Genomic DNA, 27,952 nt, shown 5'->3' on the forward strand with positions numbered 1-27,952 from the left:
GACATTATGACTTATTCAGTACAGATTGATAAGCAATTTATCCATTTAAAATGAAATCTACAAAACAATAAATTGTGTTAACAATGAAGGGGTCAGAATACTTTCTGAATGTGGCAGCCTCACTAATCACCACCACACACATCTCGATGTGATTACTGAACCTATTAACTCAGGTTTAGGTTTGTGGGGAGGTGGCGCATATCCTGATAATTCAAGTGTAAGACTTGAACCCTTCCTGGTCGAGATGCCAGTCTCCTGTCAGGTAGGAGAACACAAAAAGTGTCTGCTTTTAATGCTTGAAGTCACGGCGCTGGGGCCCCTGTTTTGATGACAAAACTGAAACATACCTAAGCATCAGAAACACTGTGAGCCCCTAAGCTCCTGGGGCCCCTGGCTAGTACCCATTGTGCCCATACTTTAAGACGGCCCTGCCTGAAGTGGCACCAAACTCCAGGTGGTACTCTGCTTTTTTGATGATGCAATAATATTCGATGGAAAAGCGGGTGTTGGTTACACTAAAAGATGGAGTGTTGGTACTTTACTGAGAAACTGGAAGAGGTGTAGGTACGCTGACTTGGTCCGCCTGTACTCTGCTAAGCACGTTACCGGTGTGCCGTCCTTCTTAACAAATTGCCCAGAATATGGCTAATTCTGTTTTTTTTTCTTCTAAGTATTGGAAAGTACACCAGCATGTGAATGCGAAGTACAAATGATAGTAAAATTGAAGTAAATTAAATATACTACTTAGTAAAGAACACAAACCTGCCGCTGCTGTATCGTGCACAGCGAAAGTGCCAGCGAGCGGCGCAGCTACACCGCCAGTCTGCGTCTATTGGGCGGGACAGCCAGCGAACTGCGCGTGAACTTTTGTACAGCGAAAAGGATTGTGGGATCGGGAAAGCAGCTGGGCGCGCTTTTTGCTTACGCACGCGCTTCTCTTATTCATCGCACTGTTTTTTTGAGCAGTGAGGGAGTGTTGTAGCGGTGGACTTTGTTCGCTCCTTGAAGGTTTTGGGCACCCCTACAGATGGCGAATGGCCAAAGTTAAGCTCTGCGTAGAGTGTCAGACACGATTTAGGAGAGCGGAGCAAACAGAGAAAGATGGCCTACCGGGGTTTCGAAGGGAAGAAGCACGCCTCTGTGTATCAGAAGTACCGGATTGATCCACCGGAGGAAATCCAAAAGTTAATTCTCGGGTATCTGGATAAAAAAGTGAGGCTTACATTCATTCTACGTTTACCTCTTTAAATGTGCAGGGCAGATGTTAACCGGTTAACGCGAACTCGACAGCTGTGTTCACGTTAAAGAGCCGACATACTGTAACTTGCAGAACCTGACAGGTGTAAACGGGCAGGTAAGAATTTCACTGTCATACGCCTGCTGCCTAACGGGGTGGCAATCAGTCCATCAATTCATTTTCCGAACTTGCTTTCACTACTAATATTTATTTAAAAAAAAATACAAAACATTATTATAGTTCCGCTTCTCTGTCTTTTTTATTGCTGTTGAATTACAGACACTGTTCTGAGGTGATGTGCAAATGAGAAATGCGTTGTACTGCGTACACATGGCAATATAAAAATATACTGTAATTATCTGTAATGAAAATGATTACTTTTAAAATCTGAGAAGTCTGTTGTTATACCTCTTCCTGCTTAGTTTGCCATTTCTGACACTCAGTTTATTTTATTTAGGCTTTTATTAGAGGTGTTGCAGCACATTTTCTGCTGTCAGTCAGTAAGCTGATTTGTTGGTGTGTGTGCATATTGCTGGCTTTATTTCACAACTCGTTTAAATCCATGCAGTTTTTAAAACTTTTGTTTCTTTTCTGTAACGCTTTCTCCATCGATATCTATGACATGCATAAGATGATTTGGAGTTAGATTAGATTATTTCCATCTTGGTGGTGATCTCGTCAGACCTGCCTCTACTGCAAAGAATCTTGGTGTCATTTTTGATTCCTCCCTTTCTTACTCCGCAACATAAATCACATTAAGAAATTTTCTTACTTTCACCTCCGTAACATATCCCTTGTTTGCTCCTTCCTCTCCTTTTCTAATGCTGAGAAACTTGTCCCTGCTTTTATCACATCCCACATCGATTATTGTAACTCGCTGTTGGCAGGTGCCCCTTCTTATATCACAGCTCCAGCTTATTCAAAACTCAGCTGTAAGAGTCTTTACTCGAACCAGCAGCAGCGAGCACATCACACCCATCCTGCTCCGTCTTCACTGGCTCCCTGTGTCTTACAGAATCAAATATAAAATCCTACTAATAACCTACAAAGCCTTAAATAACCTCGCGCCAAACTACATCAGTGACCTTCTCCATTACTATGTGCCTGTCCACCCACTAAAGTCCTCTGATTTTTGCCATCTTGTTGTGCCCCACACTAATCTGCACTCCATGGGTGACAGCAGGGACTTCAGCTGTATAGCGCCCAGACTCTGGAATGACATACTGAAATGAATCAGATCAGCTGACTCCATGAATTCTTTTAAAAAAACAATTCAAAAGTCATCTGTTCAGGAAAGATTTTAGCTTTGCTTGACTTTATTACCCTTCTCTCAGTTTACCTCTCTGTCAAGATGCTCATGTAACCTGTATGTGTGTGTGCTAGATCATCAATTATGTTGTCTGCTAGGCTTTCTCTGAATTTACTTAATCTTCTTTATTTATTTGGTTTGTACAATGCTATATACTGTATACTCGGCTGTTCTTTCTTATATTCTGTAAGTGTTTTGAGCATGGGAAAGGTGCTATATAAATAAAATGTATTATTGTTATTTATTTATAAAAGCACATTTAAAACAACAGAGGTTGCGCCAAAGTGCTGTACAAAGAAGCATTAAAATAAACACAATGCAAACAATCATGAAGAAGCAGATTAATAAAACAACTGATTTTAACATCCACCACACTCCTATTATACACAGTGAAAGGCGGAAGAAAACAAGCAGGTGTTAAGTTGATTTTTAAAAACCTCGATTAGAGGATGAAGACCTGATGTGGAAAGGCAGGTCATTCTAACTGAGAAAGTTTTGGCCGAGATCTTGGAGCTACAAGGAGTCGTCGTCCAGATGACCTCAGTGCTCTCGGTGCCACATAGGGGTGATGGAGGTCACAGATGTATTTTGCAGTGAGACCCTGTGAGGCTTTAAAAACAACAACCCTCATCTATGCTGGAAAAAATATTGCTCAATCTCAAGGACTTAGACTCCATCTCTACAAAATATAAAATCATTTTACAATCCCTCCCTTTCAAAGATCCAAGAGGATACTGGGAAAAGATCTCTCAATTGATATATCAGAAAAGGAGTGGAAAGTAGCAATGCAGAGAATTCACTCGAGCTCCATATGCGCAAAGCATACAATTATACAACTCAAAATTATATATCGAGCACATCTGTCTCGACTAAAACTCTCCAAAATGTTTCCAGGGCGAGAGCCAACCTGCGAACGTTGCAACCAAGCCCCAGCCTCACTGGGTCACATGTTCTGGGCCTGCACCAAATTAACATTATTCTGGACAAAAATGTTTAATTACCTCTCAGACAGCCTTGGACTCACAATCCCTCCTGACCCATTAACAGCTGTGTTTGGGGGTCTTCCAGAGGGGCTTAAAGTGGAGAAAGACAAACAAATTGTGATTGCATTCACGACACTGTTGGCACGCAGACTCATTCTGATAAACTGGAAGAACCCAAACTCTCCTCTTTTAAGTCAGTGGGAAACCGATGTGTTATACTATTTGAAATTGGAAAAAATCAAATACTCAGTTAGAGGATCTGTACAGACTTTTTTCAAAACATGGCAGGATCTAATCAGTAATATTTTAAAATAAGTTCATGAAGCACAGAGAATTTATTAATTTAGGTTTGTTTACAAGCCTTAAAATTTAACACGGCTTGGCTTGCTTGCTCTCTCTCTCAGGGGTGGGGTCGATCTGTTCTTAACTTCATTTTTCTTTTTGTAAAAACTCGATTGCTTTGTATGGATTGTAATAAAATTAATTAAAAAAAAAAACCCAAAACAAACAAACAGCAAGATTTTAAAATCAAAGGGACACCTCACTGGTAGCCAGTGGACAGATAGGCTAAAATGTAGGAGATGTGATCCTTTTTTCTCGACCCAATTAAGAATCTAGCTGCGGGTGCGACAGAGCAGATTTTGGCAGCCCCACATATACGCAATTACAGTAATCTGTCCAAACTGTAAAAAAGGTATGAATGACTGTTTCCAAGTCCTTCTGTGAAAGAAAGGATTTTAGTTTAGAAATTTGCCTCATTTGGTAAAAACTGGACTTTACTACCATGGAGATTTGTTTTTCAAAACTTAGTGATGACTTGAAGATGATACCTAGGTTTCTGACATTAGTTTGACTGATTGATTCATTTTTCTGTTTTCTTTTTAAACCAAGGAAACAGAAAAATGAGCAGCGAGGATTCAAATAATCTGCGTAATAAACTAATACCATTAAGGTATGCTGTAGAAACGTCTAGGGACAGATGCCCTTTTATTTAAAAGAAGCCAAGATGTCTTGTAAAAATGCTCAGCTTTTTTTTTTTTTTTGTTCCTTATTTCACCTTGTAAACGTTCTTGTATTAGGAATATGTTTGTTTTCGCATACCCCTGGGAGTCCGAGTGCAGGGTCAGCCATGGTACAACACCCCTTGGAGCAATTGCAGGTTACGGCCCAGCAGAGTAGGATCTCTTTTTTTTTTGACAGCAACGGGGATTCAAACCAGCAACCTTCCAGATACCAGTGCAGATCCTTTGCTTTAGAGCCACCTATTGCCTGCCTACATGTTTGCATACAGTTGTAATAACGTGTGCGTATGCTACACATTTGACCTCCTTTCCATTACTTCAGGGAATTTTAATGTTGTGTGCGTTTCTCTCCCTTCTTATCTTTTCTTGCAGGGTTTCTATTGTGCAAATGAAAAAGAGATCCTTGTCTTACAGCAGATTCTATAGGGATTTTTGGAGTTAAATTACTATTAACTAAAACCTGGCTCATTTGACTTTTACAGCAGTGTTCCACCATTTCTATAAACTCTCTCAAAGGACGCATTCTTTTTAATACTTCTGTCATATTCTGTGTATGTGGTCTAAATTTTTAAAACACCTTCTTGGTTTAATAGGGTCAAAATAATTTTCCTTTCTTTTGAAAACCTGATTGCCTCTTCTTGGTCCTTCACTTTTTTCCACTCCAAGTGCTTCAATGAAAAAGTAATTTCATGATGGACAACCTCGGGTGTAAATGTGTCTACTGCCGAGCTAGTGAGATGTTGATTTCCCTATTATGTGGGAACAGGTGAATTAATTACAAGTGTGGATTTATCATTTCTAAGAGTTTTGATTCACAACACTTTATAATTCTTTAACTGAACTAAAACTAAGCCAGCTTATTCAAAACTCGGCTGCAAGAGTCCTTACCTGAACCAGCAGCAGCGAGCACATCACACCCATCCTGCTCCGCTTTCACTGGCTCCCCGTGCCTCTGCTCATAACCTACAAAGCCATAAATGACCTTGCATCAAACTACAGTGAATCAGTGACGTTCTCCATCACTATGTGCCTGTCCGCCCACTAAAGTCCTCATATTCTGGTCATCTTGTTGTGCCCCACACTAATCTACACTCCATGGGTGACAGCAGGGCCTTCAGCTGTATAGCGAGTGCCCAGACTCTGGAATGACCTACCGAAATTAATCAGACCAGCTGACTCCATGAATTCTTTTATAAAACAACTCAAAAGTCATCTGTTCAGGAAGGCTTTTAGCTCTGCTTGACTTTATTACCCTTCTCTCAGTTTACCTCCATGTCAAGATGCTCATGTAACCTGTGTGTGTGTGTGCTAGATCATCGAGTACGTCGTCGGCTAGGTTTTTCTGAATGTTCTGTCTTACTCTTCTTTATTTATTTTTCTGTTTTAGTAAAATGCTATATACTGTTTACCCTTTCTTAAACTCTGTAAAGCGGCTTGAGCATTGGAAAGGCGCTATATAAATACAATGTATTATTATTTTATTATTAAATAGTTTGCTTTGGCCAGAATGACTGGCTGCGATGAAAACCTGCTGGCACTGTCGTCCTCCAGGAAGTGTAGGATCACTCTCAGAAAAAACATAATCTGCAAAGTGAGAGCACAAAGAGACACAGAATTAAATGACTTGTTTCATTAGCGACAGGAACTGACAAACTTCTAATGTGGAGACAAGCAAGAGTAAAGTCTCACAGCCTCTGCGGCCTCCCTGCCCAAGTGGACCACATATGGAGCACACAGACACGTCTTTATTTATTTATTTATTTATTTATTTTGTTTGTGTTTATCCGCTACCAAAGGTGTGAGTGTGTGCAAGTGTGCCCTTCAGTTCAGTTTATTTGTGTATAGCACTCTTTACTGAGTGCTGGCACAGAGTGTAGTGACACATTCACAGGAAGATATCAATGCAAAATTTACAAATTACCAATCACATAATAAATACACACAAGACACAGTATTTAAACAGAAACAAAGTGGCTCAAAAATGATTAACACAAATAGGGCCCAGCACTATCTGTCCATTAGAATAGAACAGAATGCCTTTATTGTCGTTGCACAGATAAACAACAAAATGTTGGTGTGTCCCCAAAATAGTACATACAATATAATAAAAACAGAGTCTTCAACAGATTCATCATATGCTCTGCATTTGAAACTACTCACCTACATTAATGAAAAACCAGTAAAAAAATAAAATATTGAAGGAGTTAACATATAAATAGTAAATAGTGAAGTAGTTCCATTTTGCAGTGAGCCTTTGAGATGTTGCACTTTTGCCCCATTGATGCAGTGGGTGACCATGAAAGACATAAGATCAAAAGCACTTAGGTGCAGTGAACAGTTATTTAAGAAAAATGTGTGTTCTCTAATAGCATTTGGGTAGAAGCCTTCCAGTAGTCTGGAAGTGTGCGTCTTAATAGTAACTGCAGGGTGAGGCCGAAAGGACAGACATCTTTGAAATGGCTAGAACTCACCACTAGGTGGAGTGACAGATGTGCGGTAGGTGGCGTTAGGTTCGCGAAGTCTTAGCATGTTTTTATTTTCTTTTTAGTTGAAGCAATGAAGCCATGGACGACAGAACACCACGTTTTTACATACGACCGTTTTGTCAAGAACAACCAATCTACTGTATTACCGCAGTTCAGTGTGAGTTTCGTTGCCATTTCAATATCCACAGAAATAAAGCTGTTCCCGTTCGTAACACTATCCTACGTTGGGTTAAAGCACTTCGTACACGAGGTACACTAGTGAACAAAAGACTGCCGGGGGCTACACGAACGGCACGTACCCCCGAAAATGTCGAGAGCGTACGATTAGCCCTGCTGCGCAGTCCAAGTCGATCTGCTCGGAAGCATTCTTCTGAACTTGGCCTCAGTAATCGTACAGTAAGGCGTATTTTGCATTTAGACTTGCATTTCCATCCCTACAAATTGTCAAATGCTATTTCAATATGAACTCAAATCTTTCAATAAATTTCTTTGTAAGAAAAAATTTACAATTTTGTGATTTTGTAAAAAACGTCCGTCCTTTCTGCCCCACCCTGTATAACAACAACAACATTTATTTCTATAGCACATTTTTCACACACAAAATGTAGCTCAAAGTGCTTTACATAATGAAGAATAGAAAAATAAAACCTAGAATAAGGCAAGAGGCACCCTGGGTGAGATGGGTCCCTAATGATTTTTTTGGCCTTTCGTAAACATCGAGTTCTGTATTTGCCCTCTAGTGAAGGTAACAGGGTGTGGGTAATATTTTTTTGTGCTGATTTGATGCCTTTTTGTCAGACATAGAGCAGCCAGCTTGTCATACCAAAATGTCACAGGTGAGTATGCTATCCACAGAGCAGCGATAGAAGGCCACCAACAGCTGCAAGGACAGGCTAGCCTTCCTCAGTATCCTTAAGAAACAGAGCTGTTTCTGTGCCTACTTCATCACAAAAGTTGTGTTTACAAATCGTGTGCGGTCCTGGGAGTTGTGTATGCCAAGGAATTTAAAGCTAGGCACTCTCTCCGCTGTGTCTCCTCTGATGTCTAGAGGAGCAGGTTTCTCTTCCTGCCTCCTGACACTGATAATCAGTTGCTTTGTTTTGGAGGATTTGAATTTCAAGCTATTAATAAAACACCATTCAGGCAGTTTGATGACCTCATCCAGTTAGGCAAAATCATTATGGTTATGTATCAGTCCTGCCACAATATTGTCATCTGCAAATTTGACAATTGTATTGGAGCGCAATCATGGGTATATAAGGAATAAAGAAGAGGACTCAGCACGCAGCCCTGTGGAGCTCCAGTGCTGAGTGTCGGGGTCAGGAGGGGGGCTTCCAAGTTTGTGGTTGGTTTGTTAAGTCCTTGATCCTTCTGTATGTGTGCTGACTGACACCCAGTTCGAGCAATTTGGTGACCATCCTGCTAGGGACGATCGTGTTAAAGGCAGAACTTAGGTTCACAAATAACTGGCACCCCTTCTAGAGATGGTCCCAACCGTATACGAGTGGATTCAAAGATCGGCGCAAATTCTTTGCATCCCTGTACTGATTATACAAGTTCAAAGTTGATCGGATTGAGGTTTTTATTTCACTGGCATCCCATCCAGTGTTGGTTACTGCCTTGCATCCAATAATTTCAGACAGTGTGAAATAATCGGCCTTAAAACACACAAAAAGGTTTGGGGCAGCCACCCGTACACTTAATCCCTGCCTGCAAAAGGGCAAATATAAGCAGAGTTGTGAACAGTTTTGAGTCCAAAACAGAACTGACTACTTGTGGAGGTTGTCTTGCTTTTATAGTAGATTGGCAAAAGTGACGACATCTGGGGGCCGGAAGTGATGTCTTCAGGGCTGGACTCAGGGAGAATTTCCCATCTTTGATATGTAGAAATAGCAGATGAAAGATTAGTGTACCCCACCAGCCCCTGGCCTGGCGTGGGATTACCTGTGATTGGTCCCTCTAGCTGCCTCCCATGTGCACGTGTGTGACAACAGACACCAACTCCAGGCCACTGTGAACCACAACAGTGGGTGAGAAAACGGGCGAATGTTTCTTTAGAGTGTTCATTTTTATTGTCATTTTGTTAAATGTGTTCGTTTTTATAACGTAATGGTATTTGACCATCTATTTTTGTATTAACCTGAATTAACCGGTTGTTAAGTTTAACTTAGTGAAAATGAGAGTAACAGAGCAGTGTAGTGGTAATATTTGCTCTCTTGCAACTTTAGAGACCTTTAATCAGTTCCCACTTCAGTCACATCTCATGTAAGGTTTTGCAAGTTTCCACCCAGTGTATAGCATACTTTCTCATCACAGAGATGTGGTGACACTGACACGGCCTTTGATGAATTTTCGTTCCAACTGGAGATGATTCCTGCATTGTTTTTGGGTTAGCCTGCAGCCCAGTAATGAACCCTGTACTGGAAAAGTTATCATAAAATTTTAATAAAAACCCGCATAAGCCAATTCAAGGTCTTGGAGGCCGTAACCTGCATCAAGCCTGGTTATTGTCTGTGTGGAGTTTACTAGAAAAATGGTCTGATCAGTGTCAATATAAACATCCTGCAAAAGAAAACTAAAATAATAAGATAAAAAAGTGTTATTTAAAACCAAGTATTTATTACAAGTCTTGGTGAGCTACTGTTTAATCATTAAACAGTGATAAGGTAGAAATGTTATCATGTGTCATTCATTCACTTTCCAACCAACTTAACTAGTTAAACCCTGCAGAGATGTGTGTTGCCAGCAAAGTTTGTGCAAAGCAGGATCCAAATCTGGGCAGGACATGTTTGTTCTGAATTGCAGGATTCTGTTGCAAGTTAATGAATAGCAGCATAAAAAATTGATTAGGCTTGAGAAAGTCTTGTTATAGCCCATCCATCCATTTTTTTTAATATATTGATTTTATTGAAATCAAACAACATTCCATACAAATAGATCAGTTTTTACAAAAATAGGATCGAAAACAAATCAACCCCCCTGAGAAAGAGAGCATGGCTGGCAGAATAAAACTTAAAGCTAGTAAAAATAAGTAGATAGATGAATTAATAAGTGAATAAAGATAAATGGAGAAGTAAAAGAAAAGGGGAGAGAATCTGCTTCCTCGGTGCTTTAAGAACTTAATCTAAAATGTTATTATTGAGATCCTGCCAGGTTTTGAAAAAGTTCTGCACAGATCCTCGAAGTGAGAATTTGATTTTTTTTCCCCAATGTCAAATAGTAGATAACATCAGTTACCCACCATCCATTTTGTAAACCCACTTATCCAGAGTAGGGCGGCAGGGAAGCTGAAGCCTATCCGAGCAAACAGTGGGTGCAAGGCAGTTACAGTCCCTCGACAGGGTGAATACACACACACACACTCTTCAATTCCACCCAGGGGAATAAATGGTAACATTCATTTTATTTTAATTTTTTTCATTTTTATTACTATTTAATTTAATATTGTTTCTTTGTATCAGTATACTGCTGCCGGATTATGTGAATTTCCCCTTGGGATTAATAAAGTATCTATCTATCTATCTATCTATCTATCTATCTATCTATCTATCTATCTATCTATTATATAGTGCCTTATCTATCTATCTATCTATCTATCTATTATATAGTGCCTCTCAAATCTATCTACCTATCTATCTATCTATCTATCTATCTATCTATCTATCTATCTATCTATCTATCTATCTATCTATCTATCAATCTATCATATAGTGCCTCTTCTATCTATCTATCTATCTATCTATCTATCTATCTATCTATCTATCTATCTATCTATCTATCTATCTATTATATAGTGCCTCTCAAATCTATCTACCTATCTATCTATCTATCTATCTATCTATCTATCAATCTATCTATCTATCTATCTATCTATCTATCTATCTATCTATCTATCTATCTATCTATCTATCTATCTATCTATCTATCTTGTCTTGCTGTTTCTCTGTGTGTCGATTGCTTTGGTCTGGAGTGGAAGTGGCCTTTGTGCTAGCAGGAGAGTGAGTTGAGTTTAGCTTTTTTTTTTTTTTCCTTTTTTTTCTTTTATTTCTTTTTTCTAGTCATTTCTCTTAATTCTTTGCTGTGTTATTTATATATAGTCATTATTTCAAGTTTATTTAGTGTTTTTTTTTAAAAGAAGTGGCTAGGATGGCTGTGTCCCGAGGGATACAGCCAGGCCTTTTGCCACATGGCTTCGAAAAACTTAGCAGAAGAAATGGCATCAAATTGATTGTTGATCCAGTAGTTTCAGTAGAGAAGTGTGTTACTGAAATTGGAAAAATAATTGGATGTAAAAACATTATTTCTGCTTCAAGAATGAATAAGGCTGTCGTGATATTTCTAAATGAAGAGGCCTTAGTTCACCAACTGGTTCAGGAAGGCCTAGTCATTAATGGAACCCTCATTTCTGTTTTGCCGCTTTCAACTCCTGCAAAGAGGATTATAATCTCTAATATTCCTCCTTTCTTGAAGAATGAACTGCTACGTACTGAATTGAGAAGGTATGGCGAGATTATTTCTGACATTACTATGATTCCTTTGGGGTGTAAACAGCCAGAATTAAAACATGTGGTCTCATTTAGGAGACAGGTTTTTATGCTCCTCAACAGAGGTTACAATGAGTTAGATGTTGCTCTGAAATTCAAAGTAGATGGATGTGATTATATTGTGTTTATATCTTCTGATTCAATGAAATGTTTTAAATGTGGCCGTGCAGGGCACAAAGCAGTTGACTGTAAAAGAGCTGATTGTAGTCATGCTATGGGTGGAAACACAAATGCAGTGAGCGAGTCAGATATAGAGGATGAGTCTGAAGACTCCGACTCCGATGCTGAAGATCAGCAGATTGTTGTCTGTGAGGTATCCACAGGTACTCTTAGCTCGACTGTAGGAAGTTCTGATAATCAGATACCCAGTTGTAGCTCCACAGTTGAAAGGAGTGAAATAAAGAAAGCTGAGACAAAAATGCCTGAAGTGGATGGATCGGCCGAGGCCGAGTTGAAGTCCTCTACTGTGAATATAAATCAGGATGAAGAAAAGGGCCAAGCTAAGACCGAGGTTATGCAGCCTGTCATTGAAACGACACCAACTGAGGTGGATGACATTGAAGGTCTGAATGCTGCCGCTGCTACCTGTGAGCCATCTAAGGTGGATGAGCAGACCGAGGCCAGTCCTGAGTCCACAGTCCACAGTGAAACTGCTTGCCCTCTCTTAAATGTCAAAGCTGTGGCAGAAACTGAACCAGGCACTAATTCAGGCAGTGCAGTTAGGGAAGAAAAAGCTGGAATTGTTGAGGAAATGAATGTCGAAGAAGAATGGACGACACTCCCCAGAAAGAGGAAAGAAACCTCAGACGGTGGAGTAGGAGCCAAGAGAAGTAACAAAATGAACCTGACAGAGGGGGCTGACGTGTCTTTAAAGAATCGTCTTCTAAGTACCAGAGAGGTGACAATTAGCCCAGAGTGTGAGGGGAGTCAGCAGGGTGGTGAGGACAGTGACTCTTGTATGTCAAGTGACAATTTAACTGGCACTCTTGGAAAACGAGTACAGCACTGAAAGCATTCTGAGCTTTCTGGATTTTCTTGAAGGCAAAAGGAAGGTGAATGTTGTAGAACATTTTCCTGACCTGGAACTTTTTTTGGTTTCAGCCAAGCGAGTTATGCGCAATGCTGTTCCTTTGGGAATGGAAAGAAAAGAATTTAATCGGTTAAAGAATGTTATCAGCAAAGTTAGAAAGTCTCTCACCTCCAGCACATAATGGCTCCACACCAGCTCCTCTCTTTTCATTAGTTAAAGTTCTTCTTGTCATTGCTGCTCCGTTTCTTTTCTTTCTAATGCCTGTTTTCTCTTTGGGCTCTTTGAACGTTAACGGCTGCAGAGACTCCTTAAAGAGAGCCGTACTTTTTCAATATTTGGAACAGAAAAAACTAGATGTTACTTTTCTTCAAGAAACTCATACTGACCCAATGAATGAGTCGGAGTGGCAGAGGGACTGGAGTGGGACATCGATTCTGAGCCACGGCTCCAGTGCCAGCACAGGGGTGGCAGTGCTCTTCAGTAAGGCATTTCTCCCGGAGTCCATTGACTGTCTTGAGCAAATTAAAGGTCGTCTCATGAAGGTCGTTGTACGTATTCAGGGGAAAAACATTATTTTCTTAAATGTCTACGCTCCAAATGAAGGCAAAGAGAGAATTTCTTTTTCTTTTGTTAAAAGATGTGCTAGCTGAGTGCAGTTCAGAGGACGTTGTGTTCTTAGCTGGCGATTTTAATTGCACTGAAAATGCAGAGATGGACAGGAATGGAGCTGAGCCTCACCGGGTCAGTCAAGGTGTTGCAGTCGGTCCTTCATCAGCAAGAACTTGTGGATGTGTGGAGAGAGTCGAACCCAATGGCGAGACAGTACACATGGCTCAAGGCCTCCAGTGGCATGTTATCCATGGCAAGGCTGGACAGGATTTATACGTTACGGCACAATCTGAACCTCATTTTGGGCTCTTGTCTTCTGCCCACAGGGTTTTCAGACCATAGTTTAGCTCTCACTCGTTTCTCTTTGGGGTCTGAGCGTAATTTTAAATCATTCTGGCACTTTAATACTAAACTTCTTAAAGACTCTCTATTTCTTCAACACTTTCGTCTCTTTTGGGACAAATGGAGACTCAGCAAAATGAATTCTCATCTCTGAAGCAATGGTGGGACGTCTCCAAGGTCCAAATTAAACTCTTTTGCCAGTTTTATTCTGAACATTCTTCTAGAAAGGTCACCATGGCCATTAAAGAACTGGAAGAGGACATTGGGATAATTCAAACCAAACTGGAAACCGGTTTTAATGCCAATTTGCTTGAGTCTCTAAAAGACAAAAAAGATTCTCTGAGGTCCCTACTGGATGAACAGGTGAAGGGCGCCATTGTCAGGGGGAGATTCCAGAATATTTCCCAAATAGACGCCCCTACGCAGTTTTTCTTTTCATTGGAGAAGAAGGTTGCTCAGGCAAAAATCATTCACTGTCTGAAAACTGCAGATGGGACTGAAATGACGGAGACCGAGGAGATCCGGAATTTGCCTTAAAATTTTACAAAGACTTATTCTCTGCAGAAACAGTGGACTTATCTTCAAATACAGAAATTTTCTTTAATGACCTACCACAGCTGACTCCATCCACCAAGGAAGAGCTCGACCTGCCACTATCACTGGAGGAGCTCACTAGAGCTCTTGGGAGTTTAAATCAGAACAAAGCCCCTGGGATCGATGGACTTCCCGTCGAATTCTACAAGTCCTTTTGGGATATCATGGGTAAGGACTTCCTGACTGTGTTTGTGGAGAGCATCAGGGATAAAGAACTTCCTGTGAGTTGTCGGAGAGCAGTTTTGACTCTTTTACCTAAAAAAGGGGATCTCTGCAACATAAAAAACTGGCGACCGGTCAGCCTGCTCTGCTCAGACTATAAAATCTTTTCTAAAGCGCTGGCTCTTCGTCTGAGGACTGTCATGAACTGCTTGGTGGCCTTCGATCAGTCATACTGTGTCCCTGAACGATGTATTTTTGATAACATTTTCTTTGTGCGGGATTTGGTATCTGCCTCTGAGATTTTTGGTTTTAAGGCGGGTCTCATCTCACTGGATCAAGAGAAGGCCTTTGATCGGGTAGACCACCAGTATTTATTTACAGTTCTAAAGAGGTTTGGTTTTGGTGAGACCTTTCTAGGATATATTAAATTAATGTACACGAATGTGTTTAGTGTTTTAAAATTAATGGAGGGTTGGGAGCCCCATTTTCTGTTACAAGGGGCATTCGTCAGGGGTGTGCACTCTCCGGTATGCTATACTCGCTGTCCATAGAGCCCCTGCTCCACAGACTTCGCCAATGTCTTCACGGCCTGTCATTGCCTGTGTGTCCCACTGCATCTTTTAAGGTGGTGGCATATGCTGACGATGTCACAGTTGTCGTCACTGAACCTGATGATGTTGTCCTGCTGCAGGACTGTTTACAGGTGTTTCAAACGGTGTCATCTGCCAGGGTCAACTGGTCCAAATGTAATGCCTTTCTGATGGGCAACTGGGACTGTCCTCCCCCAAACCTCCCAAGTGGTCTAACATGGAACTCTAAGGTATTTAAACATCTGGGAATTTACATTGGGAAGTCTGGAGCCACAGCTGATAACTGGGAGGGCTTAATTGATCAAATTCAGGGAGACTGAAGAAATGGAAATGGGTGGTGCCAAGCTCTCTTTTCGGGGTAGGGTGCTAATTATTAATAATTTAATTGCTTCAATGCTTTGGCATAAATTTAGGTGTGCAGATCCTCCGTTTTGGCTTTTAAAAGAAATTCAGGGGATATTACTAGATTTTTTTTGGGATAAACTTCATTGGGTTAAACGCAGTGTGATACATCTGCCTGTGGATGAAGGTGGTCAGGGCTTGGTGGACATTCTGAGTAGAATTGAAGCTTTTAGGCTGACAGATTTACAACGTCTCTTGTATGCCCCTCAGCCTTTACTGTGGAGGAGTTTAGCATTCGCTTTTTTTCACAGGGTCGGAAATCTCAATTTTGATTTGCAACTCCTTTTCATTGATATCAAGCGATTGGCTATCTGTGCTGCCCACCTTTTACTGCAACATGTTATTGATTTGGCACACCAAAACAAACAGAGTGGGTATTAATGTGGAGTCAGTCTTCTGGTTACTCGAAGAACCGGTAATATGGAATCCAGTCTTGGAGTTTGACTCGGTTAGTTTAAACTCACTGCTAATGAACAAAGGCTTTACCAAAGTAGCCAACTTTATTGATCCGGTCAGCAACCAGTGGAAGTCTGGGGCAGCTGTGGCACATGAGCTCGGGATTAGGTCTGTCCGTCTTGGGGGGTCGATAATCAACAAACTTAAAGTCTCTTTAGTGCAATTGGGTGCAGGTCCTCTGTGTGAGGATTATATCTCTGGAGATCTTATAAAAGAGGCAGAACCTCCTGAATGTATCATTACAATTAAACCAAATGTAAAAGATTTTATCAGTTCTAATAACTCCATTTTAACAATTAATCACATAAATGGAATTTCGTTCCAAAATTTGTCAAAAAAAGAATTGTATGACTGGTGTCTTAAAGTGTCCCATTTTATGTATTTGAAAGACATGACTGATACCCTGTGGAGGAACACTCTGTGTCTGCATGACACGACATCTCCAGCATGGAGGACTTTATATAAACCGCCAATTGAGAAAAGAGTTGGGGACCTGCAGTGGAGGATCCTACATGGAGCAATAGCCACCAATTCATTTTTAAAAACCATTGGTGCCAGCACAACAGATCAGTGTCCATTCTGCCTTCAGAAAGAAACAATTTATCATTTATTTCTGTATTGTACCAGATTACAACCACTGCTGCATTTTCTTGATTTATTGTTCAAGGATTTGGGAATTATATTTAATAACCTCATTTATATTTTTGGAATGTCTGTGTCAAAACTTTGTAAAAGACAATGTTTACTTTGCAATTTTTTGTTAGGCCAGGCCAAGATGGCAACGTTAAAAACGAGAAGAAATAGAGATAAAGATCAGAAAACTACTGATGCTCTGTTAATGTTTAAGGTCCTCCTTCAAAGAAGATTGAGAATCGAATTTGAATATTTTAAACTTATTAATCAATTAGATATATTTAGAGAAATTTGGGCTGTAAATGATGTTTTATGCTCCTTGGAAGATGAATGTCTAGTCTTAAAGTATGAGTAGGAAAAGTGTGTTATTAAATGTTGTTTAATTTTGACTGTTAATTTAAATGCAATTATGTTATAATTGTTAATAAAGGTCTGTTTAAAATTAAAATATCATATAGTGTCTCTTCTATCTATCTATCTATCTATCTATCATATAGTGCCTCTTCTATCTATCTATCTATCTATCTATCTATCTATCTATCTATCTATCTATCTATCATATAGTGCCTCATCTATCTATCTATCTATCTATCTATCTATCTATCTATCTATCTATCTATCTATCATATAGTGCCTCATCTATCTATCTATCTATCTATCTATCTATCTATCTATCTATCTATCTATCTATCTATCTATCTATCTATCTATCTATCATATAGTGCCTCTTCTATCTATCTATCTATCTATCTATCACACACACACACACACCAGGGTGTTAGTTTAGCATCGTCAATCCACCTAACCTGCATGTCTTTGGACTGTGAGAGGAAACCCACACAGACACGGGGAGAACATGCAAACTTCACACAGGGAGTACCCAGCACTTGAACCCCCAATCAACTTTTTGCAAGTCGGAAGCGCTGTCACTGCTCTGCCGTGCTGCCCTCTAGCTGTAGTGTATATTATGCACAACAGCTTTCTAAATTAATCATAAATTGTTACTTCAGAGCATATTTTGAGAAAATGCAGATTGGACCAAAGTATATAGCACTTTGCAAAATATGTACATGGAATATTTGCTAGATATTAATGGGATACAGCCACTGATGCAAGAAAAAAAATATTTGTGATTAGACATAATACAGTGTATGGCTTTCCTTTGTGAAAACAAATCAGCTTGACACAGAAAAAGGTTTAGGACAGCCACAAATAGACTTGAATATGGCTGCAAAGTTGAGGAATTGGTATTACAGTAGAGTACAGATTGAGTTCAAAACAGGAACTGAGAACTGAAGGAGGTTGTCAGGCTTTTAAGGCAGGCCAGTGGAAATGACGTCATCAGGGGCCGGAACTGGAAGTGACATCATCGGACCCAGGCAGAATTTCCTGTGTTTGGTCTGCAGGGATAACAGAGAAAGGGTTTTTACACCCTGCCACCCCCTGGCCTGGCGTGGAATTACCTTCTTTTGGTCCTTCTCGCTGCCTCCCCTGCGCACGTGTGTGACACCTGTTTGTAACAAATCATCAGGGCTACCAGTTCAGTGCAAAACAACACATTTCAAAGGCTAAGGTATGACAGCGTTCTGATCATTTAAAACATGCGACACATCATTTGAGAGTGCTGTTTTTTTAATCATAGAGAACAGAGTATCTACCAAATCAGATTTGTAAAATTTCCTTTTTGAATTTTTAGAAAGAAAAACCACATGACCTGGCAGTGGACGTGGGCTGCGGGACTGGCCAGTTGACGAGACAAATTGCTTGTCATTTTAAGTTGGTGGTGGGGACTGATATCAGCGAGGCTCAGATCCATGAGGCCAGGATGGTTCCTGGCTTTCCTAATGTCTCTTACAAGTAAGTATGGAAACTGTTAAAGGTACAAAAATGGCAGTTGCTAAAGAGCACTTTTGTTGAATTTGTTTTACTTGCAATGATTTATAAATACATTTATTCGTGGGATTCCATCATTCCTTCGGAGTAGCGTTATTCTTCTGTGCTGAGAGAGTTTACTGAAGGTATGAACATGAGGTTTGTCTGTAACCATGACACGCTCCTTCATTTAATGCATTGCAAACATTAAACATTAAAGAAAATAAATCAGTTTAGTGTACTTCTGTAAAATGGAGTCTTGGATCCACACATAGAGGTTTGGCTTTGCAGCTCTTTATCAATTTATTTTTGGATTTTGTTTGATTGTGACGTGAAGTGCCAGTGCAAACAACTTTTCTGTTAGGGTGAGTGGTGAGGTTTATCAGATTTCTGCTGTACAGCGCTGGCCTAAATCATTGCTGGGTGTTAATCAAATTTTTTAATGAGCTGACCTTCATCGTCGGGTGAGTTGAGTTTACTATGAGAGATGCATACAGGATTACTTTTTACCACATAAAAGTTAAAAAAGGCATCACATATTTGAGCGTTTTTTTACCCTCTCAAGTTCTCCTTGATATGCTACCTACCACTGTCCACAGAACGAGCTGACCAAAGTATAAAACACATAAACAAAGTGAGGGCAGCTTTTTATGGTGCTGTGCGTATTGCAATGAAACTAACACTCAATGGAAGCTCAAAAGGTGGCGGTATGCGTAACAATTATTATAAACCTTTTATTTAAAGATAAGATTTCAAATAAAAAGAATTCCCATACATTAAAACCTAACTTTCACAGTCTGAAAACTTATTATGTCAAGTTGTTCATGTAAATAAAGCATGGCAGATCAATGGTTAGAGCAAAAAACATTTGGAAGAAACTGTTGTGATTAAAATTAGTAAGTAGATAACAGAAACCACATTTTTTTTAAACTGTACAGGCTAATGAAGTACGTTTTGGTCCAGTATGCTATTGTACATACGCCATTTCTGTTTTATGATGATTATGACAATAGTTTTGTGTAACCTCGTCAGTTATAAAAAATTGCATCTCTACTGTACTCGATACAAGTACTCAAAAATGAAATATTCTGTTAAAATCAGAATCGTATGTTTACATGCCTAAAATGCCTACCATTCTCAAAGTGATTGATTTATGAGCATGTAATTCTACTTCCTTTGTTCAGATATTGACTTACTGCAGTCTCCAAAAAGGATGTTCGTATGAGGAGGTTTTGTACGTATTCTGAATAATGTTGATGTAGAAGTGAATGCAGCCTGTCCATTGTGATATTCAGATTATAATTTCTTTTGTTTGGTTGTTCCAGGGTTTGCCCTGCAGAGACTCTCCCCTTTGACAACAGCTCAGTGGATTTGATCACCGCCGCTACAGCTGCTCACTACTTTGACACCGATACGTTCCTTAAGGAGGTGGAGAGAATTCTAAAGCCTCAGGGGTGCATTGCTTTACTTAGTTACACTTCAAAATTTGAATTTTTTTTTCCTGGAGCTCACCACGGACGTTTAAGTGAAATTTATGAGGAGGTCAGTATTCTTGCAGTCAAGTATATTGTCACAAAATTTTAACAAAGAGCCATAGAAAGGTTTGGGGCAGCCACCCGTATATTATTTCCTGGCTGCGAAAACTGAAATAAGTGATGGCACTGATGTGCACAAATTGGAGTCCAAAACAGAAGTGAGGGGATAGGGGAAAGGTGGAGGCTTTTAAAGGCCAGTATAGGAAGTAATGTCAAAGGGACTGGGACCGGAAGGGTCTTCATCCATAGGCTCGGCCCCGGAAGTGACGTCAGCAGGGCCAGGCAGAATTTCCCGTGAACGGTCTGCAGAAAAGCACGAAAAAGAGTCGGTGCACTCTGCCACATCCTGGTCTGGCTCGGAATTTGCCTCATTCAAGCCCTTTAGCTGCCTCCCATGTGCAGGTGTGTGACAAATAGCCACTAGGGGGTGTACCGCCACCCTAACCCGGACACAGACAGGAAGGAGACAGATTTTGCCACACTACATACGTTTGTTTACAGCTTTGACGTGCCCAAAATACCAGTCCACAGAACACACCAATACCATTCATTCCCTTCTTGCCACCAGTCCTTCTCCCTCCATTCCTCCTCAAGCTTTGTCCTCTCTTCCTGACTCTGACCAACTTATGGAGTGAGGCGGCTCCTTTTTATAGGGCACTTGGATGGACTCCAGGTGCCTAACAAGCTTCTTCCGGCCACACTGGCATATGGCGGAAGCGTGATCAAATAAGATCCTGGAACGGTCCATCCGCCCCCTGGCGGTGGCCCCACTGGAAACCAAGGGGGCTACCCTCAATTGGCCCAGGGGAGACACTGACCCACAAATACTCTCTTCCCTGGTCCTTCCACACTCAGGGCGTTCTGGCCAGGTAAGGATTCCGCCACCCGCCACAATATATATGTGTGTATATATATATATATATATATATATATATATATATATATATATATATATATATATATATATATATATATATATATATATATATATATATAGTATATAATATGCCTGATTTACTGGCAAACATTTTTAATGGATCTGTGCATGTTTATTAACAGATTCAAAATATGAATTAACTGTATGAAGTGCATGTGCAGGTTCTCTCTAATGTGATCTTTTTCTTTTTTTCCTGTTTTGAGGAGGTAAATGCTTATCTCCTGCGATGTAGTGGATTGTTTGTTAAAGTGGCTCACTCACTGTTAATATTTTTTTATTATAAACTTGTTAATAAATATTCTTCTTACCCTTCTGTTCTTTTGTTGAGCACCAGATTGTTGTGTTATATATTCAGGGAATCTTAATTTTTGTTCTTAATAAACAAACTTATCATATACATACACTCATCTAAAGGATTATTAGGAGCACCACACTAATACGGTGTTTGACCCCCTTTCGCCTTCAGAACTGCCTTAATTCTACGTGGCATTGATTCAACAAGGTGCTGAAAGCATTCTTTAGAAATGTTGGCCCATATTGATAGGATAGCATCTTGCAGTTGATGGAGATTTGTGGGATGCACATCCAGGGCATGAAGCTCCCGTTCCACCACATCCCAAAGATGCTGTATTGGGTTGAGATCTGGTGTCTGTGGGGGCCATTTTAGTACAGTGAACTCATTGTCATGTTCAAGAAACCAATTTGAAATTATTCGAGCTTTGTGACATGGTGCATTATCCTGCTGGAAGTAGCCATCAGAGGATGGGTACATGGTAATCATGAAGGGATGGACATGGTCAGAAACAATGCTCAGGTAGCCGATGCCCAATTGGCACTAAGGGGCCTAAAGTGTGCCAAGAAAACATCCCCTACACCATTACACCACCACCACCACCACCAGCCTGCACAGTGGTAACAAGGCATGATGGATCCATGTTCTCATTCTGTTTACACCAAATTCTGACTCTACCATTTGAATGTCTCAACAGAAATCGAGACTCATTAGACCAGGCAACATTTTTCCAGTCTTCAACTGTCCAATTTTGGTGAGCTCGTGCAAATTGTAGCCTCTTTTTCCTATTTGTAGTGGAGATGAGTGGTACCCGGAGGGGTCTTCTGCTGTTGTAGCCCATCCGCCTCAAGGTTGTGCGTGTTGTGGCTTCACAAATGCTTTGCTGCATACCTCGGTTGTAACGAGTGGTTATTTCAGTCAAAGTTGCTCTTTTATCAGCTTGAATCAGTCGGCCCATTCATTCTCCTCTGACCTCTAGCATCAACAAGGCATTTTCGCCCACAGGACTGCCGCATACTGGATGTTTTTCCCTTTTCACACCATTCTTTGTAAAGCCTAGAAATGGTTGTACGTGAAAATCCCAGTAACTGAGCAGATTGTGAAATACTCAGTGCGGCCCGTCTGGCACCAACAACCATGCCACGCTCAAAATTGCTTAAATCACCTTTCTTTCCCATTCTGACATTCAGTTTGGAGTTCAGGAGATTGTCTTGACCAGGACCACACCCCTTAATGCATTGAAGCAACTGCCATGCGATTGGTTGATTAGATAATTGCATTAATGAGGAATTGAACAGGTGTTCCTAATAAACCTTTAGGTGAGTGTATATATGTGTGTATGTATATATATATCTCCTATATAAAAGCGGTCAGGATTGTCCTTCCGTCCCGTGAAAGCTACGCAGGTGTGGAGTTTCACACACGCCTTGTCCATTTTGCAATGCACGATGGGATTTGTAGTTTCGTTTTTCCAGGTAAAAGATGATTTTCTACTCCAGACTGTGCGATATCTTCTTCTTCTTTCTTACTGTATAAAAGCGGTCGGGATTGTTCTTCCGTCCCGTGAGTGGAAAGCGTAGCGGTATTCCGCTTATCACAGACTTACTACTTGCAGCTTGCGGTACGAAGCGACATGATGTGAGCAGAGTTCTGGTGCTCCCACCATTCCCTTGCTTTTATGCGCGATGCGCTGGAAAAATAGACAAAATTATGTCTCTGGAAATAATTAATGTTAATGGACTACAAATGCCTCACCGCGTAGTAAATATCAGGGGGGTTCAAAAGGGCGACCTCAATATTGAAAAAAAGTTAAAATTTCATCACAAAAATAACAGAAACTACGAGTATTAAAGTAATACTGCTCAAATGCAATATACCCAAATTAATGAGTTTGTATAAAATATCAAATTGATCTACATATTGAATTGCCTTAAGAAGTGGTCAACTTAAACGTGGGTCGCCTTAAAAGGCGGGTCAGCCTAGTATATATATATATATATATATATATATATATATATATATATATATATATATATATATATATATATATATATATATATATATAAAATCCAATGTCTGTATGTCTGTTCGCTTTCACGAGAGAAGTACTTCACGTATTTAGATTGGGTTTTTTTCTAGTATTTGCTTGAACATTCTGGTTGATTTTTGTGACTTCTCTCATCATGCTAAGAGTCACAGTTCGTTTGCAGGAATGATCCATAATTGCACAAACTCCAGACAGAGGGTGCAGGCCGAGGGGAGGTGGAAGAGTGATGTCAGGAGTGGGTAGCCAGACAGGGCCCTCCTTGCTGTCCTGTTTCAGTACTACGCGGGCGATGGGATGGCTAGTTTTTTATAAAGTTTATTATGCCGTTTACACTAAGACCCATTTCTATATAAAATATGCCCTGTTGTGCTGTTGTACCCCCAACTGATTACCTGACTGTTGCACATTGCATTTATCAGTGCTGTTTGTTGATGACATTTTCCTCAAAGTTGTTAATGAATACCTTTTAGGCTAGCTCTGTGGCTAAGCACCTGCTGTCCTTTGAGTTCCCAATCTGAAATTACATTTTTTTTTTTAATTCTGGCAATGAACTATTTTTATTTATTTATTTTTGTGTTTTATGTAGGAGTGCAGGCCTTTCTTTCCCTACATATCAGTTCAAGGTTGCAAAAATGACACAATGTTACAAGAGATGTTTGAAGCTATCACCTACCCTGACAAAGAAAGGTAAGATTATAATTTATTGTTGGAGACTGCAATTTATTTTTAATCTCTGCTTGCAAGTGCATGTTGTGTTATATTTTACCCCTTTTATATTTTATGTTTATTATATACATGGGAGAGGCACAAGTGGAGCTCAGCTTCATTATTGTGTAAGAATTTTTTAACAGCATTTCAGAGTAGGAAAGATCATATTTTACAAAAATTGGGGTAAAAACATGCAGCTAAAAGTTGAACTGGCAGTATGAGGCACACCCACGCAGTTACCCTAACAGCACATGTTTAGGGAGAAAATGAATTCTCCAGGGAAAACATACACCACATAGTGCAATGAATGTCTGTTAGCTTCTCTGCTTTTTTTGCCGCTTTGCTGCCTTTGTGAAGAAAAGGCTTTGGTATTGCAGTGGGGAATAATAAAGTTAGTTTAATAAAGTTTGTTTTTATCAGCTCTATTAAATAAATTAACATATTTCCAAGTTATTTTAACACTAGCCGTCCCCCGCAGTTCCATCCGCGTAGTAGTGGAACAGAACAGTGAGGAGGGTCCTGCCCGGCTCCCCACTCCTGATGTCACGCTTCCCCCTCACCTTGGCCCACAGCCTCTCTTGGATTAGCGCAAATATATCGCTCCTGCTTGCAAACTATTATACTTAGCGTGATGAGAGAAGTCGCAAAATCAACCGGAATGTTCAAGCAAATTCTAGAAGAAAACCCGACCTAAATCCATGAAGTAGTTCTCTCGTCAAAAACAGACAGACATACTTACAGACAGATGTTGGATTTTAGCCCAACAGCATGATGCTGTGCATTTAATTTTTTTTTTTTTTTTTAGCAAACTTGAACTAAATTCTATTTAATTCTCTTAGCCCTAAAGATTGTCCGTTGCTATTTAGTTAATGTGTAATGAACAACTGTATGAACAAACATGCTATCTGGGTGTGTGTTTGAAAAATCCAATCACATTATAGTACCACGCAGGGCAATAAGGTCTTGAAGTCCGCATGTTTGCTTTATTTAACTGTGTGTTTAAGATTATACAAAAAGAATCCATGCCAATTAAAATATTTCACACCCTTTATTTTTATGCATATAAAACATTTTCCTTTTCTCCCTTTTGCAGAATCGAAGATATTATCTACAAGATACGCAAACCGTTATCTGATATTGTGGGGCTGACCGAGTCTTTCTCACCATATCAGAACTTCGTAAAGGCAGAGCCGGATGTTGCAAAGACAGTCTTGCAGAGAATAGAACAAAGGTAAGATGTACTGATTGTGGTTTATTTTATGGAAAGAAAAGTGCTTATTGGTTATTTCTTTCCATTCTTTGTGGAAATCTGCACTGGTAAAATTTATTTTATAAGCTCAATAACAAAAGCCATACTATTTGCCTTTGATATACTGTGCGTATAATTGTTTAGTGACCTTCCTTTTTTCTGTTAATTTGGAGTGGAGTCCTCCAACTGTCCTTAACAAATTCACTTCAGGGTCTTGTCCGACCAGGATGTTTCCCAGCAGTACCCCCTACTGTTCACATGTGGTGGTGCTGCCAGGGTAACTGACAACCTTTAGAAGGAAAATTCCCTTTCTTTGGGCTCAAGTGGTTGGAGGAAATTGATATTCATGAACTAGAGAACTTCTTCTGTGTGTTTGTATTAAGTTACATCTCATCTGCAACAAGCAGTGTAACCATTTAACTGTGTAGTAACGCCTACAGGTTTACTGATAATGGCCCTGCTGGATCATAAGAGCCTGAGATGTAAATCATACGTGCCTTTGTGTAGTCATTCAACAGAGCTCTTGATAAAGTTGTTTCCACCATTAAATACCCCAGAATTTATAAAAGTTGCCATGGTCTTGTCTTTCATTAAAAAAATAAGTAACAAAATTACAACCAAAGGGGAGATCTACAGGACAGTAGTGAGAGCAGCCATCTTATGTGGGTTGGAGATGGTGGCACTGACCAGAAAGCAGGAGACAGAGCTGGAGGTGACAGAGTTAAAGATGCAAAGATTTGCACTGGGTGTGACGAGGATGGACAGGATTAGAAATGAGGACATTAGAGGGTCAGCTCAAGTTGGGAGACAAAGTCAGAGAGGCGAGATTGCGTTGGTTTGGAGAGATGCTGGGTATACTGGGAGAAGGATATTAAGGATGGAGCTGCCGGAAAAGAGGGAAAGGCCTAAGAGGAGGTTTATGGATGTGGTGAGAGAGGACGTGCAGGTGATGGGGGTGACAGAGTAATATGAAGAGAACAGGGAGAGATGGAAAAAGATGATCCTCTGTGGCAACCCCTGACGGGAGCAACCAGAAGAAGTGTAGATTTATGTAGTGTCATAAAAAGTTAAGCAAAATAACACCTTTTATTGGCTAACTAGAAAGATTACAATATGCAGGCTTTTCGAGGCCCCTACTTCAGGCAAGAAATAATCAATTACAACAATTGCAAGCCATTTCAATTGCAAACAATTACAATTACAAAGCAATTACAGATTACATCTCACCTGAAGAAGGGGCCTGAGTTGCCTCAAAATCATGCACATTGTAATTTTTCTAGTAAGCCAATAAAAGGCATCATTTTGCTTAACGTCTCACTACATCCATAATGGCTAACACAGTACAACACACTAGTACTGTAGTGTCATAAGTAAGATCCCTCAAGTTGTTTTTTTTTTATGTCCAGTGCAGATCAAGTACAGTACAGTCAGGATGCTTGACTTGTTAAACTTACAGAGAGCAGTGTTTTCATTTGTGAGTGCTCTTCTGCACTTTTGGCAAAAAAGTGATCCTGCAAGTAGTAGTAAAAGATGATTGCTGTCCTTATAATCCACTGTGTACAGAGGTGCTTACAAGTGATTTCTTTTTACAGTTTTCTGATACAGCAGACATATATGTTTTATTATTTAACATGATATTTTTTATAGTGAATTCTTAAACAGAAATAAAGGCTTAGTAGCCTGTGTGCTTGTCTTGTGTGAAGCACCCGCTCACCTATAACAACTGAAAATTAAAGCCTTTCTTGTTTTAATTGGGGTGTTCAGAGTTCAACTTGTTCTTTCTAATTTTCCAGTGTGGGCTCAGTTACAGTACTGTACAGTATAAATGATACATTTTTTTGGTTTTGTCCAAAAGGTACTCCTGTGTTTTATATTCTGTCTACGGCTCTTCTGTTAAAATCTACAGCCCACCTTTCACTTCAAGGTGAACAGTGTGGGAGACGCTCACCATACATGAACACATACTGTTTAAAAAAGATACATTCTCATCCTTTCAGAACTTTTTTAATGTACATTCCCAACTGGATTATTCAGTACTGTTATGTACATTACAAACAATGTGTGTTCTGCTAATAATAATGTATTGAAGAAACAAGAAAGCTGTGTGAAAATATTGCTCTGCAAATCCAGAAGCGCTCTCTCTGTTCAAGGCCTTGTGTTTCTGGGCCTAATGAGTACCACTTTAAGAAATGACACAAACGAGAACTTGGGAAACAACTGAGTTGTGGGGGGCAGAAATGAGGCAGTTAGTAGTAGCAGAAAATGTAAAAGGTGGCGTGTTAGGTAGGAATATTTACTAGTTTGTGATCGCAATATTTGAAATGTTTAATCCAGTGACCCAGGATAGCTTATAATTTAAATTATCAGCATACAGACATGGTGTCATGAAAAATGTAACTATTTCTCACAGCCTTCTATCACAGCAGCCATTTTTAAAATCTGGTCAAAGGTGGTAAAGTGTAACATCATCCATGCTATCGGCTGGGTAGATTACTGTTGAAACTGATAACAGCCTATGGATTTCCCTAATTTGTATATTCATGTTTCCCTTCTAGATTTCTAGAGGAGATGAAGGTCTCATCACCTGAGACAGAGCTGGAAATGTGGCTGCATTACTACTGTATATTGGCCTCCAAACCAAAATAAGGACGACACAGATTTATGATTTGATTGATCACATATGGCATATTTATTCAGTCAGTCGACATTTCACTTAGACGAGATTCTGCTTTTTCATTTTTTCTATCGGCTGTGTGTTAAAGTTGCAGCTCCATATCGTTCTTGTAGTCTTCTGTCTCTTTTTTTTATTCTTCCACCAGTTTTTTAATACAATAAAAAATACCCATAATGAAATTTAAAACCAAAAATAAAGTGCGATGTGCAGTATATTGTGCTAGCCCTGATTTTTTTTGT

General features: G+C 39.9%; 1 protein-coding gene across 1 annotated transcript; it reads left to right on the forward strand.

Annotated features, from left to right (window-relative positions):
• The first annotated feature begins 873 nt into the window (after nucleotides 1–873).
• On the forward strand, nucleotides 874–27,935 carry LOC120530756 (putative methyltransferase DDB_G0268948). The gene is made up of 6 exons (XM_039755315.1): nucleotides 874–1,212; nucleotides 18,096–18,256; nucleotides 19,597–19,813; nucleotides 23,669–23,769; nucleotides 24,884–25,021; nucleotides 27,595–27,935. Exons 1-6 carry the CDS (start codon nucleotides 1,102–1,104, stop codon nucleotides 27,683–27,685), a joined length of 819 nt encoding a protein of 272 aa, XP_039611249.1. The 5' UTR covers nucleotides 874–1,101; the 3' UTR covers nucleotides 27,686–27,935.
• Nucleotides 27,936–27,952: the final 17 nt, after the last annotated feature.

This window comes from Polypterus senegalus, chromosome 6 (genome assembly GCF_016835505.1).
Source record: "Polypterus senegalus isolate Bchr_013 chromosome 6, ASM1683550v1, whole genome shotgun sequence".
NCBI classification, from domain to species: domain Eukaryota; kingdom Metazoa; phylum Chordata; class Cladistia; order Polypteriformes; family Polypteridae; genus Polypterus; species Polypterus senegalus.

Excerpts from the sequence above, each read along its gene's own strand:
- LOC120530756 (XM_039755315.1), top strand. The coding sequence starts at position 1,102 with ATGGCCTACCGGGGTTTCGAAGGGAAGAAGCACGCCTCTGTGTATCAG. Across the intron at positions 18,257-19,596 it reads TTTCCTAATGTCTCTTACAA|GGTTTGCCCTGCAGAGACTC; the intron begins GTAAGTATGGAA and ends TGGTTGTTCCAG. Across the intron at positions 19,814-23,668 it reads TAAGTGAAATTTATGAGGAG|GAGTGCAGGCCTTTCTTTCC; the intron begins GTCAGTATTCTT and ends TGTTTTATGTAG.